The 14,113-nt window shown below is 57.4% G+C and overlaps 2 protein-coding genes across 2 annotated transcripts; one reads left to right on the top strand and one right to left on the bottom strand.

Annotated features, from left to right (window-relative positions):
* The first annotated feature begins 810 nt into the window (after positions 1 to 810).
* On the top strand, positions 811 to 6,387 carry LOC121151168 (cilia- and flagella-associated protein 251-like). Its single transcript, XM_040972422.1, has 5 exons — positions 811 to 840; positions 4,260 to 4,448; positions 4,980 to 5,060; positions 5,357 to 5,821; positions 6,190 to 6,387. Exons 1-5 carry the CDS (start codon positions 811 to 813, stop codon positions 6,385 to 6,387), a joined length of 963 nt encoding a protein of 320 aa, XP_040828356.1.
* On the bottom strand, positions 2,391 to 13,610 carry SPATA3 (spermatogenesis associated 3). Its single transcript, XM_040972453.1, has 5 exons — positions 13,441 to 13,610; positions 13,197 to 13,401; positions 9,806 to 9,977; positions 7,687 to 7,833; positions 2,391 to 2,458 (listed from the first exon to the last, which is right to left on the bottom strand). Exons 1-4 carry the CDS (start codon positions 13,543 to 13,545, stop codon positions 7,725 to 7,727), a joined length of 591 nt encoding a protein of 196 aa, XP_040828387.1. The 5' UTR covers positions 13,546 to 13,610; the 3' UTR covers positions 2,391 to 2,458; positions 7,687 to 7,724.
* Positions 13,611 to 14,113: the final 503 nt, after the last annotated feature.

The raw sequence follows: 14,113 nt of genomic DNA, 5'->3' as shown, positions 1-14,113 counted from the left end.
CCTTGGCACATGGCCACTTGACATGAGCTGCTTCTGTATGTAAGAATGGTCCCCACCGAGGATGACTCTGAGGAGCACGTCCACGACATAGCCCAAGGGTTGCTGGTGGTCTAGGAGGACGCCATGAGCACTGGGATGACCCTTCTCTCATGGTCTGGACGAACTGCCTCCCCTGATCTGCTGACTTGATGCTCAGGATAGAGGTAAGGAGAAAGTGAGTGTTTTTGCCTTAAGTGACAGAGGCTCTCGCATGTTGGGGGAGACGCCCCAGGACTAGGGACTGTCCCCACAGGGCTGGCCTCCTGTTACTCTCCCTCCCCACTGTCTGCCAGACCTGTCCCTGTGCCCTTCGCCCAGTGCACAGGCAGGGGTCGTGTTTGGATTGCTCCTTGTCTCTGGCCACACGCAGGTGACCTCGGGAGTCGCTCTCTTCCTTTGATTTACTCTAAATCATGTTTCCTTACCTTTTTTAAAAAAAATTATTTTTATTGCAAAGTCAGATATACAGAGAGGAGGAGAGACAGAGGAAGATCTCCTGTCCAATGATTCACTCTTTAAGATTTATGTTTTATTGGAAAGGCAGATCTACAGAGAGGAGGAGAGAGACAGACAGAAAGATCTTCCATCTGCTGGTTCACTCCTCTAGTGGCCTGGGGGTTAGTCTGTGGTCCAAGGCAGCTGGAGGTCCCTTTTCTGGCAACTCCAGCATTCATTCTGAGTGCCTGGCAGTGTGGGGAGGAGGGAGGGGAAGTCCTGGTTGCCACTTCCCCTCCCCCCATAGAGGCCATCTGCTGCCCACTGTCCGTCCCCATGGCTCTTGACCATACGTTACCCGCCAGGGTAAGATTCTTCCTTCCTGGGCTCAGCCACTCCTCTGTGAGCTGTGGAGCTCTGAGGGAGTGCACTGTGCTCCTGGGCAGAGCCGTGGGTACCTGAACCACGGATGATGTCATTGGCTATGGGAGACAGGCTGCTCGTTTCCCCTGCTGGCCTTGACCATAGGAGCTGGGAGGCTGTTGCTGCTGGAATGGAATGGAATAACTTTGCAGAGAGAGATGGGGAGAGTGTGTGTGTGTGGCCTGAGCCCCTGGAGCAAGTCATATCTGAACCCCAGCTCCTTGGAGTTTCATAGGAGTCCATACATTCTCATTTGGCTTAGGCTGCGTTGGGCTAACATTGACAACAGAGGGAGACTTTATTAATGCAGCATGGAAGGGGGAGGTATGTCTTCAGAGAGGAAGAGACTGGGCTGTCCAGAGCACAGCCAACGTTCTCTTCACCCTTTCCACAGGCCCCTACAACCAGACCTGTAGGCTAGGACCTCAACATGACCCCACATGCAGGGGAGCATGCCTCAGGAGACTGGCTTTGCAGAGGGTTTGCTATCCATCCCGAGTGCCCCTCCTAACTTACCAGGGCCTGCTTGGGAAGAAAAACCTGATATTACAAGGTGGTAAATGGGCTATGGGGGTCTTAGGAGCCAGCCTAGCCCATTCTGCCCAATCCTGCCCATGCTGTTGCAGGTAGACCAGCTGTCTGTCTTCCCAGGGCTCCTACTGGGTGCTGGTCTAGTCAGTTCTTACCACGGGGAGTGGGGGTGGGAAGGGGAGGATGGGCTAGGGGGAGGGTATAAGTCTCCTCCTCCCCCTTGGGGTAGGGACACCCTGTGGTGTGGAGTGTAGTTGCTGGCTCTGTAGGATTAGGCTTCAGTTACCTGCAGTGGTCCTAGACCTGGGGTACTCTTTTTGTTTGTTTTTCATGAGACAGAGATAGATCTCCCATCCACTGGTTCACTCCCCCAATACCTGCAGTAACTGAGGCCGGGCCAGGCAGAAGCTAGGAGCTGGGTGCTTAGTCTGGTCTCCCATGTGGGTGGCAGGGACCCAACTGCATGACACACGAGCCATCCCCTGCCACTTCCCAGGGTGTGCACAAGCAGGGAGCTGGACCCAGGAGTGGGCCTGAGACTTGTACCCACCAGGCCAAAGGCCCATTCTGGTCTCCCCCTACTGGTATTTGCTGGGATTGCCTGAAGCTAAGGTTTCCTATCTTGGCTTTAGGACTGATCATAAGGCAGTGGTCCAGGTCACCATCAGGCCAGGTGGAGCCTCCGGAGCCATTTCGCAGAGCCAGAGGGGCCTCTGGTCCTGGGAAGGCGCCAGCACTTCTGCGCCTGCTTTGGGCTTCTTCTGGTTAGAGTGGGAACAGCTGAGACAGTTTGTCCTGGGAGAAACAACCTGTGCCAAGAGGCTCCTCCCTTGCGCCTGTGGCCCCCAAACAGGGAGAACAGGTTCCCCCTCCGGCTGCTTCCCCTCCGGTTAGCTGATGACCAAGGCCCTGGCGCTGCCCTCTTGACACGTTGCCAAGCCCTGCTCTTGCACACCAAAGGAACAGGATTTTTTTTTTTTTTTTTTTACTTTATTTGGTGACAGGTGAGATCCTTAGATGGAAACTGGATCTGTGAAGAAAACAAGGGCAGGATCAGAACCGGGAGCAAGGATTCACAGCTCAGTGTCTGCAGGAAAGTTCAAAGTTCCTCCGTCTCTACCCCGCAGCCCTTGGAGGGGGAGGAGAACCTGTAAAACCCTTTGCAAAGTGCCTGGTCCTTGCTGCCACGGTCAGAATGAGGGTCAGCAGCCTCCTCCTGCCTCTCCCTTCCCTGCGATTCACACTCAGTTCCCCCAACCTCTCCAGAGGTGAGCTGTGACACTGAGTTCCGTCTTTCGCTTTCAGTGCATCTAATGACGGAGATGTGGGGGTGGGGGAGTGGATGGGCCGAATTCAGGAAAGAAAAGTCTAGAAGCATCTTTGCTCAAGGAAGCGGCAGCTTTCTACTGTCACCACATGGCTCTTTGCCCTCAGGACAGAGGAGGACCTCAAGCTGCCTCTTTCCCTTCCCCAAGGAGGAGCAGCTGAGCCCAGGCGGCCTCGGTGGACCCTACAAGGCACGGCTCTCCTTCCAAAACCCGACTCTCCCGACGTCTAGGGTTGCCTTTCATTGGCTCAAAGAGCTTCCCCGTCTCGGAGTCGGCACGTCCTGCCCTTTCAAATCTGTTCTGCAAACAGCCACCCTATCACCGTCTAAAGAGCCTGCACTGTAGGCGTGGGCACTGCTGGCTGCTTCCTCTGACCCAAGTCAGCATCTCCCACCTGCTGGCTGCGCTTGGAACACACAGCACACAGCTTGAAGGCTGCAGCTTTACTTATAGAGACTGCTAGTCGAGGAGTTTTGGTTTCCTCTTAAAGGCCCCAAAGCAGGTTGGGCACAGCGTTTGGAGTTAGAAGCAGAGCTGGGACCTACACCTATGCGCTCAGGTGCCAAGTGCCTACTGTCAATCCTGGGACGCAGTAGGTGATGGCCAACTGTTTGGGCTCCTCCCACCCACCTGAGAGATGGGAGTGAGCGCAGGACCGCTGGCCCCTGCCTCCCCAGCGCTGCCTGTCGTAGGCCACAGGGACTGATTGTCTCGCTGCCTTTCAGACACATAAAAATGAAAATAGGTGCATTTAGCCAAAAAATAAGAGTTTAAAGGAAAATAGGTGTGATAGGTGTCAAAGGTCAGTAAGGTTTGGAGAACACCGAATTAAGACACGAGGAAGAGGAGGCAGCGGAGGAGGCAGCAGAGGAGGAAGAGGAAGTGGAAGAGGAAGCCGAGGAGGAAGCAGAGGAGGAAGAGGAAGCGGAGGGGGAAGCAGAAGAGGAAGAGGAAGCGGAAGAGGAGTGGGAAGCCGAGGAGGAAGCAGAGTGGGAAGCGGAAGAGGAAGCCAAGGAGGAAGTGGAAGGGAAAGCGGAAGAGGAAGCAGAGGAGGAAGAGGAGGAGGAAGCGGAAGAGGAGCAGGAAGCCGAGGGGGAAGCAGAGGAGAAAGCAGAGGAGGAAGCGGAAGAGGAAGAGGAAGCGGAAGAGGAAGCTGAGGAGGAAGCAGAAGGGGAAGCAGAGGGGAAAGAGGAGGGGGAAGAGGAGGAGGAAGCAGAGGGGGAAGCGGAAGAGGAAGCGGAGGAGGAAGCGGAAGAGGAAGAGGAGCGGGACGCCGAGGAGGAAGCGGAGGGGGAAGCGGAGGAGGAAGCAGAGGAGGAAGAGGAAGCGGAAGAGGAAGCGGAGGGAGAAGCGGAAGAGGAGGCAGAGGAGGAAGCAGAAGGGGAAGCGGAGGGGGGAGAGGAGGAGGAAGCTGAGGAGAAAGCGGAGGAGGAAGCAGAGGAGAAAGCAGAGGAGGAAGCCAAGGGGAAAGAGGAAGCGGAGGGGAAAGAGGAAGCGGAGGAGGAAGAGGAGGAGGAAGCGGAAGAGGAGCGGGAAGCCGAGGGGGAAGCGGAGGAGGAAGCGGAAGAGGAAGTGGAGGAGGAAGCAGAGGAGGAAGCGGAGGAGGAAGCCGAGGGGGAAGCGGAAGAGGAAGCGGAGGAGGAAGCAGAGGAGGAAGCGGAGGGGGAAGCGGAAGAGGAAGCCGAGGAGGAAGCAGAGGAGGAAGCCTAGGAGGAAGAGGAAATGGAAGAGGAAGCCGAGGAGGAAGCAGAGGAGGAAGAGGAAGCGGAGGAGGAAGCAGAGGAGGAAGAGGAAGCGGAGGAGGAAGCTGAGGAGGAAGCCGAGGAGGAAGAGGAAGTGGAAGAGGAAGCCGAGGAGGAAGCCGAGGGGGAAGCCGAGGAGGAAGAGGAAGCGGAGGAGGAAGCCGAGGAGGAAGCAGAGGAGGAAGAGGAAGCAGAGGAGGAAGCGGAAGAGGAAGAGGAGCGGGAAGCCGAGGAGGAAGCAGAGGAGGAAGCGGAAGAGGAAGAGGAAGTGGAAGAGGAAGCAGAGGAGGAAGCAGAGGAGGAAGAGGAAGCGGAGGAGGAAGCCGAGGAGGAAGCGGAGGGGGAAGCGGAAGAGGAAGCGGAGGAGGAAGAGGAGGAGGAAGCAGAAGAGGAGCAGGAAGCCGAGGGGGAAGCAGAGGAGGAAGAGAAAGCGGAGGAGGAAGCCGATGAGGAAGCAGAGGAGGAAGAGGAAGCAGAGTAGGAAGCGGAAGAGGAAGAGGAGCGGGAAGCCAAGGAGGAAGCGGAGGGGGAAGCGGAGGAGGAAGCCGAGGAGGAAGAGGAAGCAGAAGAGGAAGCCGAGGAGGAAGCAGAGGAGGAAGTGGAGGGGGAAGCGGAAGAGTAAGCAGAGGAGGAAGCAGAAGGGGAAGCGGAGGGGGAAGCCGAGGAGGAAGCCGTGGAGGAAGCGGAGGAGGAAGCAGAGGAGGAAGCCGAGGAGGAAGTGGAGGGGGAAGTGGAAGAGGAGCAGAGGAGGAAGCCGAGGGGGAAGCAGAGGAGGAAGCCGAGGAGGAAGAGGAAGTGGAAGAGGAAGCTGAGGAGGAAGAGGAAGCAGAAGGGGAAGTGGAGGGGAAAGAGGAGGGGGAAGAGGAGGAGGAAGCAGATGAGGAAGCAGAGGAGGAAGCAGAAGGGGAAGCGGAGGGGAAAGAGGAGGGGGAAGCAGAGGAGGAAGCAGAGGGGGAAGTGGAAGAGGAAGCGGAGGAGGAAGCGGAAGCGGAAGAGGAGCAGGAAGCCGAGGGGGAAGCAGAGGAGGAAGCGGAGGAGGAAGCCGAGGAGGAAGAGGAAGCCGAAGTGGAAGCAAAGGAGGAAGTGGAGGGCGAAGCGGAAGAGGAGGCAGAGGAGGAAGCCGAGGAGGAAGCAGAGGAGAAAGCAGAGGAGGAAGCCGAGGAGGAAGCAGAGGAGAAAGCAGAGGAGGAAGCCAAGGGGAAAGAGGAAGCGGAGGAGGAAGAGGAGGAGGAAGCGGAAGAGGAGCGGGAAGCTGAGGGGGATGCGGAGGAGGAAGCGAAAGAGGAAGTGGAGGAGGAAGCAGAGGAGGAAGCAGAGGAGGAAGCCGAGGAGGAAGAGGAAGTGGAAGAGGAAGCCGAGGAGGAAGCCGAGGAGGAAGCGGAAGCAGAGGAGGAAGCAGAGGAGGAAGAGGAAGCAGAGGAGGAAGCAGAGGAGGAAGAGGAGGCAGAGGAGGAAGCCGTGGAGGAAGCGGAAGAGGAAGCGGAGGAGGAAGCAGAGGAGGAACCCGAGGAGGAACCCGAGGAGGAAGAGTAAGAGGAGGGGGAAGCGGAAGAGAAGCAGAGGAGGAAGCCGAGGAGGAAGAGGAAGCCGAGGAGGAAGCAGAGGAGGAAGAGGAAGCAGAGGAGGAAGCAGAGGAGGAAGCAGAGGAGGAAGCAGAGGAGGAAGCAGAGGAGGAAGCGGAAGGGGAATAGGAGGAGGAAGCCGAGGAAGAAGCGGAGGAGGAAGCGGAAGAGGAGCAGGAAGCCGAGGGGAAAGAGGAGAAGGAACCCGAGGAGGAGGCGGAGGAGGAAGCGGAGGAGGAAGCGGAAGAGGAGTGGGAAGCCGAGGAGGCAGCCGAGGAGGCAGCTCTTGCTTTTTGTGTGTGCCCCATGACAGTATGTGCTAAGTGACTTACATGCATCCTCTCCCCTCCCCTCCTTAGAGCAGCACAGGGAGAGCTTTGCCGCTGTCTGTGTCAGGAGTGAGGGACAGACCGGATGCTCTGGGGCATCTGGCCCCAGGCCCACCCACCTCCAGCTCTGTGTGTGCTATGGGACCCTGTTTTAGCTTCCCTGGGCTCTCCTGCTGCCTTCCACCGCACACCTAGCCCCGGGCCCTGCCCTGGGCTCTCCTGCACATCTCCTGGGATCCTCATCATCCCAGCCCTTGGAGGGAACTCGACACAACCCTGACTACCAGACCCTGACTGCCCATGGCACCTGGCTATTCTGCTAGTGGAGTCCACTGAAACCTACCAGCTCCAGTCTTTCCCCTGTGAATCACACGATCAGTGGCTGGCTGGCCAACTCTGGCTTCTAAGCACCTTATTATCTCATTACCCCCAACAGCCATCCCACGAGGAGGGCACCCATTATTTTCCTCATTTACAGAAATGCTGGGGTACAGCCTGATGTTCCAGGTGCTTCTAGTCCCCTCCCCCAGAGGTTCCCTGAACAGGAGGCAGATCCCCGGAGGAAGACGACAAGTCCAGTTTCTCTGGGTTTGGCTTTTGAGAGATTCAGTGCACCTGCTTCCAGGTCCTGTGGCTGGGAGAGGCAGACTGAAACACAGGCTGAAACTCACTGTGCACGCTAAACCTGTATTCACTGCGCGTGGCCGTGGCAGTGAGTACGGCTGTGGACGTTCTTGGTGCGTCACCCGTATTCCCTAGCTGGGCTGTTACACGCGACCCTGTGCATTCTGAATCTGGGCTGCTCAGAAGGCCTCCCACCCCCATTCGCCCTCTGCCAATTGCCGGCAGCTGTCACTCCACGTCTGTGCTGCACGTGCTTGGCCAAAAGAGGGCGCCATGGAGCGAGCCTTGTGCCTCTGGGGACTCCTGCTCCAGGGCCCACCTCCACCTTCCCCAGCTTGCCCTGGCCTCCCTCCCAGCCTTTGCCCCAGGATCAAGTTCTGGATAGATGCTGCATCTCCCAAGCCCCTGTCTCAGGCTCTGCTTCTAGGCAGCCCAGGGGAGAGGGCTGTGATGGGGCTGGTGGGAGGGGGCTTGGGGTGGTTAAGCGGCGGGGAAGGGTGCATGCTTTCCAGGCAAGGAAGAAGTTCCAACGAGGAGCTCTGAGCGAGGGGCAGGAAGTCTGCGCACCCCGTGGGAGAACCAGCCCAGGAGAGGATGGGGGGCAGCTGCCTGAGCAAGCCCGTGACACGCCCCTCCGCCCGGGGCTGGGAGATGGGGCAGGGGCTGCACCTACCTGCTGGACCGTGGGCCTGGAGGCGTGTTCACAAGGACTCAGCGATGTAGTAGGCAGCTCCTAGGGCCCCCAGAGCCACAGCCACAGTCCCGAGGGCATGGAGCACGTGTGTTACGATGTCCTGAGGAGTGTTTTCTTGAAGGTCGTCTGGGAGGCACAACACAGGTGGGGCTGTGGGAACCGCTGCACACTGACCACCCCCTCCACACTGGCCATCTCCTCTCGAAGGAACATGGCATGCCCACCCAGACCCCAGGGTCTGGGCATGAGCGGACTTGGATGGATCGAGCTGTCCTGGACTCTTGGCAGTGGGGCATGTATTAGGGTGAGGGATGGGGAGGGGGCAGGTGACAAAGGCGGCCAAGGCTGCCGCAAGCCAGGCTGTGTGCTAAGCACCTCACCCCATTTCTCTTCTGCAAGCCTCATGACACACTCTGAGTTGGGCTTCTGCCAAGAACCCCGGGTCACCACATCCCCACTACAAAGCAGTGCTACAATGGTGCAGTAACTGCGCGGAGGCTTTGCACATACATCCTTATCTACTTAGAGATCAACTCTTCCACAGTAGGAGCTTGTTAAACGTACAGGTGCATGTAAAGCCACAAGCCAACATGACACACGGGGGGAAGCCGAGATCCTGCAGATAGGTGCTGAGATCGGAACAGAGTGACGGTGGCGGGTCTTGCCCCAGAGGGCGGGTCGTTGCCTCGCTTGCAGTTTCCTCCATCTGGAGTGCCCTCCCTTCTTGTTCCAAGCCCCGGAGGCTCCTAGAAGGCCAATGCTGCCATGCCTCTGGGAGCACAGGGCAGATGCTGGAAACTCCCCCGCCCTTCTCAGGGGCCTGCACCTGTGTGGTATCTTGGGGTTTCCAACACACATTGTGGCATGCCCTGTAAGTCCCTGCTCTGCGTCTCCCTCTGTTATGCCCATGTTACAACCTGGGACAGGTGGGTGGCGATGCCAGCAGATGGGGTGGGGGAAGAAGAGGAGATGGGAGGTGCTGGGAGGGGTGAGGGAGCCCTTCCTCCCTGATTGGGATTTCCCAGGAGGCTCCGAGTCTCCCCACATCCTGGGGTCTCTGCATCTTGTCATTCTTAGGAGATGGGGAGGGTTTCAATTGCAGATGGAAGGGATTGGGTAGGGGAGGGGCGGGGAGGAGCAGGGCAAGGCTTGGGGGAGGGTCTGAGGTCCCCAGTTGGGCCCAAAGCTTGCCGTGCACCTGGCTAGCATTCCTGTTAAGAATGGGGTCTCTGGGCCCAGCACCATGGCCTAGTGGCTAAAGTGCTCGCCTTGACCACGCCAGGATCCCATATGGGCGCCAGTTCTAATCCTGGTAGCCCCGCTTCCCATCCAGCTCCCTGCTTGTGGCCTGGGAAAGCAGTCAAGGACTGCCCAAAGCCTTGGGACCCTACACCCACATGGGAGACCTGGAAGAGGTTCCTGGCTCCTGGCTTCAGATTGGCGCAGCACTGTCCGTTGCGGTTACTTGGGGAGTGAATCATCGTATGGAAGATCTTCCTCTCTGTCTCTCCTCCTCTCTGTATATCTGACTTTGTAATGAAAATAAATCTTAAAAAGAAAAAAAAAATGGGGTTTGTGCCTTAGATGCAGACAGGGGCCCCAGTGGGGCAGCTGCCACTGTGATGCCTCTCGTGAGGGACTTTGCGGAGAGGAAATGAAGGGCATATTAGTATGGGTGATTATATTGGGGGTGATCCCCAAAATAGCCTGGCGCACACACCCTGGCAGGGGTAGGTGTGCTGTGCTGAGTAGTCAGAATTCCTTCTTAGCTACAAATGCCTGGCGGGTGCAGGGGGACCGGGGGCAGGGAGGAAATCCACAGGAAGTCAAGAGCTGCCCTACGATGGCCATGGGAGGAGGATGTGGGCAAGGTTCCTGAGTCAGCCTGGGCACTGAGGGAAGCACCAACGCGCAACAGGAAAAGGAAAGCCCTGTAGCAGTAGTTCCCGGCCAGCAGAAATGGCTCCCCTGGGAGCAGGTAGGAAAGGGCCCCCACCGGCCGACTCCCAGGAAGTGTCAAGGCTTCCCAGAGGAAGTTACCAGTGACCACTGGGTACTGAGCACCCCTGGGGCTCCAGCCCCCCACGAGCTCTGGAACCTGTAGAAGGTGAGAAGGCTTGGGCATCCTCTCCCTGGCACGAGCTGCCAGTCTCGAGGCAGAAGGACATCGAAGATGCGGCTGTGGCACAGCCCTAGACGACGCCAGCAAGCAGAGCTGCCTGGGCAGACAGCACAGGGGCAGGAACGTGGGCTCGAATGAGTCAGTTGCCCTGGGTGGACAGAGAAGGAGAGAGTTGTGGGGTGCACCTGTTCCCAGGAGGCCCCGGGGGAAGACAAGCCTGGAAGCTGGTCTGAGAAAGCTCCATTTGCAGCTGCAGTGGTGCAGGGTGACCTGGGAAGATTCTAGACTTTTAAAAGGCATCGCCAAGGACTACCCACTGTGGGGGAGGGGCAATTCTTCTAGGAACTGTTCCCTTCCAGATGGGACAGAAGACTAAGTGTGAAGACAAATGGTTGCTTTCTCCACTGGGTATGCTCCTGGGAACAGCGGCTGTCACGTGGGCTGTGTACCAGTCCCCGTGTTTGTCCAACTGTTCGCACCGGCCAGCCCGGCCTCTGAGCCAGGCTCCAAGAATGCATGGGGGTGTTCCCTTGCGATGAGGAGATCGCAGATGGGACAACTTCAACTCGATTTCCAACTCTGTGGGTGGAGGAGAACTCTCACAGCGCAAGGAGGCAGGCAGTAACTCGAGCAGAAGACCGGTGATCTGGAGGGAGGCTCTGGGAAGCAGGACGGCCTTGTTGTGTTCAGCCATGGCTTGAAAGTGCCTCCCCGCCCCGAATCCTGAGACGGGGGCAGCCGAGCACAGGGAAGGTGTCCGCTCTAGCTGGGCAGCCGGGTTTCTGGCTGCATCACTCCCAGGTTGGGACGATTCACCTTTGGAGTTTTTGATGAGGACAGACTGCCTCAGGGAAGACCACAGAACATTCCAGAGCAGCAAGGGTTGGCTGGAGTCATGCACCATTAGCGATCTCAAATAGCACCGTGAGATCCTTGTGCATCAGCTATATTCTTTGCCCATCCGTGTCTTCTTGAAATCAATAGCCTCCTTCTCAGCTTGTCTCTATGTCTGTAGCCTGTTGTGCTCCAACAAGTCATCCCCAGCCTGTGGGGGACTGGCCATTCCTTACCTAAAAACTACTCTGTTTGGGCCAAGCCAGTGTGTGCACAGTCAAGTAATGACAAAGGCAATCGTCCTCTCACAGAACAGCCACAACCCGAGTAGTGTGGCTTCTTTGGAACCCTTGCCAAGCCTGGTCAGCCATGCCCTGCCTGAACGAACCTCACACGGCCCTCCCCTGCAGAGCCTGCTGGCTTCCGGTGACGTCACTTATCCTGCACCATCATCACTGTCATCCAAATCCAGAAAGCTCCACCTGCCCCCTTGCACTGTCAGTCGCTTCCCATTCCTGCCTTACTACGCGCCCCCAGCCCCCACGACCACCGCATCTGCAGTACGGTCATGCAGTGGGTGTGTTTGGATGACACAGGCTCCTGGCGTATCCTCATGTTTCTAAGGTGCGTAATCCCGCAGCACAGATCAGGATGCTGTCTTGTTTCATACTGTATTTTGTCCATTGATTGGTGATAGGAATTCAGGTTGAATCCACTTCCCATGATATTGCTGCTGCGGATACTCACGCACACCTGCCTGTGTGGACGTATGTCTGCATGTTTTAAAGTCTTGTTATACCCAGGACCATATAGTAATTCTACATTGCCTGGGGACAACTTGCCGGACTGACTTTTCCCAGCAGCTGCCTCAGTTTCCCAGCAGTCTCCAGGGTCCACTCTCTGCTTCCTGCTCCATGCTTGCTACCATCCATCTTTTTAATGACAGCCCTCATGCGGAAAGGCTCATGGTTTCTTGAGCTACATTATTCTCTACGTACAAACTCAGTCACGGCTTTAGGAGGCAGCCTTCCTTGCAGATCTGCAACCTTCCTTCCCCCTTCGGGGAAGAATCCCTTGGGAAGAGGCATGGGACCTCTGGCTGGGTCACTAAGGAGCTGCCCACACTTTGCTCCATGGTAAGGTGAGCTCCTCTGGCAGGTGTCTCATGCAGTCGTGAATAGAGGCAAGAATGGGAAAGATGTGCTTCCTGCAGGTTCCAAACTGAAGACCACGGCACGGACACATCTTATCTTGGCGCTGACAACTGTGATCTTCACAAAGGGCTGTATGCAGAGGCATCATGCACCGAGAACATTCCGCTCAGCTCTGAACTTGTCCTTGACATGACACTTCCTGGCAGGGAACTCTTGTCCTCATCTCTCATCTGTTTTATGCTCCAACTATCTCAGAGGGAGAAACTGCGTTCCAAGTAGCATGGCCTGCCTAGGGCCAGAGAGGCACGGGCACTGGCTTGGCAGGTGCAGGAGGTAATCATATGTGGTCACCTGCCACTTGCTGGGCCTCTAGGAAGCCAACGGTCAGTGGCCTGAGGATTCTGGAGTTAGAAGAGGGCTGTGTGACTCAGTTTCCCCATCACTCATTGGACATCACACGACTCCCCCACCCCCGTGGAAGGTTCCTTAGATGACTGAGCTGAAGCCTGGCTACCGATACTCAGCGTCCAGGGTTACTATCACAATGACTGCCGGTAGTTCACAAGGTGGCTCGTTTAGATTCTTGCTCCACAATCCAATGCTTATTTGAGACTCAGGCAAGCCAAGAAGATGGAGAGCCGCTTTTTCCCAGACAGCCACCCCAGGTCCAGACAGCTGATTGTTGGGAAACTTGTGAGTTATTCAGGAGTCTGGATACCTCAATGTGGCCTCCTTGGGGACAGTTGCCAAGTTCAACAAAAAAAAAAAATCCAGGACTTTCACACGTTCCCGGGGACACAGGGCCTAACCAAGTCATTCACTGCTTCTCCTAAATGAACATTTAGCTGGGAACGCTGCTTCTCTGGCTGCCTGTCAGCCCTCAAGGAGACACAGCAGGGAGACGTTCACTCACTTTTCCCAGGAACCAGGCAGAGCATCCCTGTTATCTCCCCAGTCCCCAGCCACCAAGTGGCCTTCCCTAAACTCTCACTTTCCATCAACCTGGACTAGCTGGTTAGGCATCTCTTTGGGTCCACAGGGGAAGCCTGCTGAGGCCAGAGTAAACCATTACCTGTCCACCTTCCTTGTTCTGCCTGTACGGATGCACCCTGCCTATAATATGTTAGCAGGCATATGGCACTACTGGCTCCTGATGGCCCAGTATTGCCCTGGAGCCAAGATACACCTGAACCCAGGCATGAGAGCAAATACTTTGGCCTGCAGTGTCTTCCACTGACACTCCGGGACACCCCAATAGAGTCCTGCCCCCCCCCCCCACCTGCTGGAGTGGCAGCCTCCCCCAGCAGGGAAGCTAGAACAGCTGCAGGAGGCCTGCCCACCTGTTTTCCTGGAACTGCTGGAGCTGGAGTGATGGCCGCTTGATTTCCGGGACTGCGGGACGGCCTTGGAGTTCGAGTCGGGGGACAACAGGCTCCCAGAGGAGTTTCGGCTTCCTTGGTCTGGAGGTGTCTGCGACGCGGGCTTCTGGGGGGCAGTGATGGGGCGAGGCTGCTGAGGGGCGGCCTCAGGGTGAGGCTGCTGAGCGACAGGGGCAGTCTCGGGGCGTAGGGGCTGCTGTGGCGGCTGCTGGGGTGGTGGCAGTGGCGGCGGTGACTGCTGCACGTTCTCCAGGCTGGGCTGCTGCGGGGTGGAGTTGGAGCTGCCATGCTGCGAGTTGGAGTCCCGTTGGCGTTTGGCCTCAGATCTTTTCTTCTTGACCTTCTTCATGGTGGGCCCTCCCAACCTGAATGTTGGGAGGGCTGCCTAACCCTGGCTCCCTCCGAGAGGGGCCGGTGGCCCTCTGCCCTTTGGGATGCGACTCTGGCCTCCGACTGGCCCCAGAGCCTGGCCCACACACAGCAGTCAACCTCACCTCCTGTGACGTCACAAAAGCCAGGGTGGCGCCTGGGGTGCTGCTCCAGGGGCAGACTTCTGCATGGACGCCAGGCAGGTGTCTCTCCTCTTTCCCTCCTGGGGGACAGCAGGTGCTGCCTGGGTGGGCCTGGCTGCAGGGAGGTGGGACGAGGACAGGGACAAGCGGATGTGGGGGGGATTCTGTGCCGTGTGTGCCCACCTGAAGACACCTCTCAACAGCTGTGGCCCTAGGCCAAGCGAGCTGTTTCACTCTAAGACACTTTGAATGTAATCCCCAGCTCCGTTGCCGGTTCCCGTATGCCCTCTCTCGGCCAAACAACAGCCTGAGCTCACCATGCATGCTGCAGGCCTGAAATTTCTCTCAAGATGAAACCTAGCATCACGCACAACCTCCTACCCTCTCAGAACTCCCCCAGTCCTC

This window comes from Ochotona curzoniae, unplaced genomic scaffold (assembly GCF_017591425.1).
Source record: "Ochotona curzoniae isolate NIBS_2020 unplaced genomic scaffold, NIBS_Ocur_1.0 contig_2294, whole genome shotgun sequence".
NCBI classification, from domain to species: domain Eukaryota; kingdom Metazoa; phylum Chordata; class Mammalia; order Lagomorpha; family Ochotonidae; genus Ochotona; species Ochotona curzoniae.
Note: the sequence above shows the minus strand (reverse complement) of the source record. Positions and strands in the feature narration are given on the sequence as shown.

What these genes read in the sequence shown, in the direction of transcription:
- LOC121151168 (XM_040972422.1), top strand. Translation starts at nt 811, where the DNA reads ATGGCTCTTGACCATACGTTACCCGCCAGG. An exon ending in ACCATACGTTACCCGCCAGG is followed by an intron (nt 841 to 4,259) that starts GTAAGATTCTTC and finishes GAAGCGGAGGAG; the next exon opens with GAAGAGGAGGAGGAAGCGGA. An exon ending in AAGCCGAGGAGGAAGAGGAA is followed by an intron (nt 5,061 to 5,356) that starts GCAGAAGAGGAA and finishes AAAGAGGAGGGG; the next exon opens with GAAGAGGAGGAGGAAGCAGA.
- SPATA3 (XM_040972453.1), bottom strand. Translation starts at nt 13,545, where the DNA reads ATGAAGAAGGTCAAGAAGAAAAGATCTGAGGCCAAACGCCAACGGGAC. An exon ending in CCCGCAGTCCCGGAAATCAA is followed by an intron (nt 9,978 to 13,196) that starts GCGGCCATCACT and finishes CTGTCCACCCAG; the next exon opens with GGCAACTGACTCATTCGAGC. An exon ending in AGCCTTCTCACCTTCTACAG is followed by an intron (nt 7,834 to 9,805) that starts GTTCCAGAGCTC and finishes TGTGCCTCCCAG; the next exon opens with ACGACCTTCAAGAAAACACT.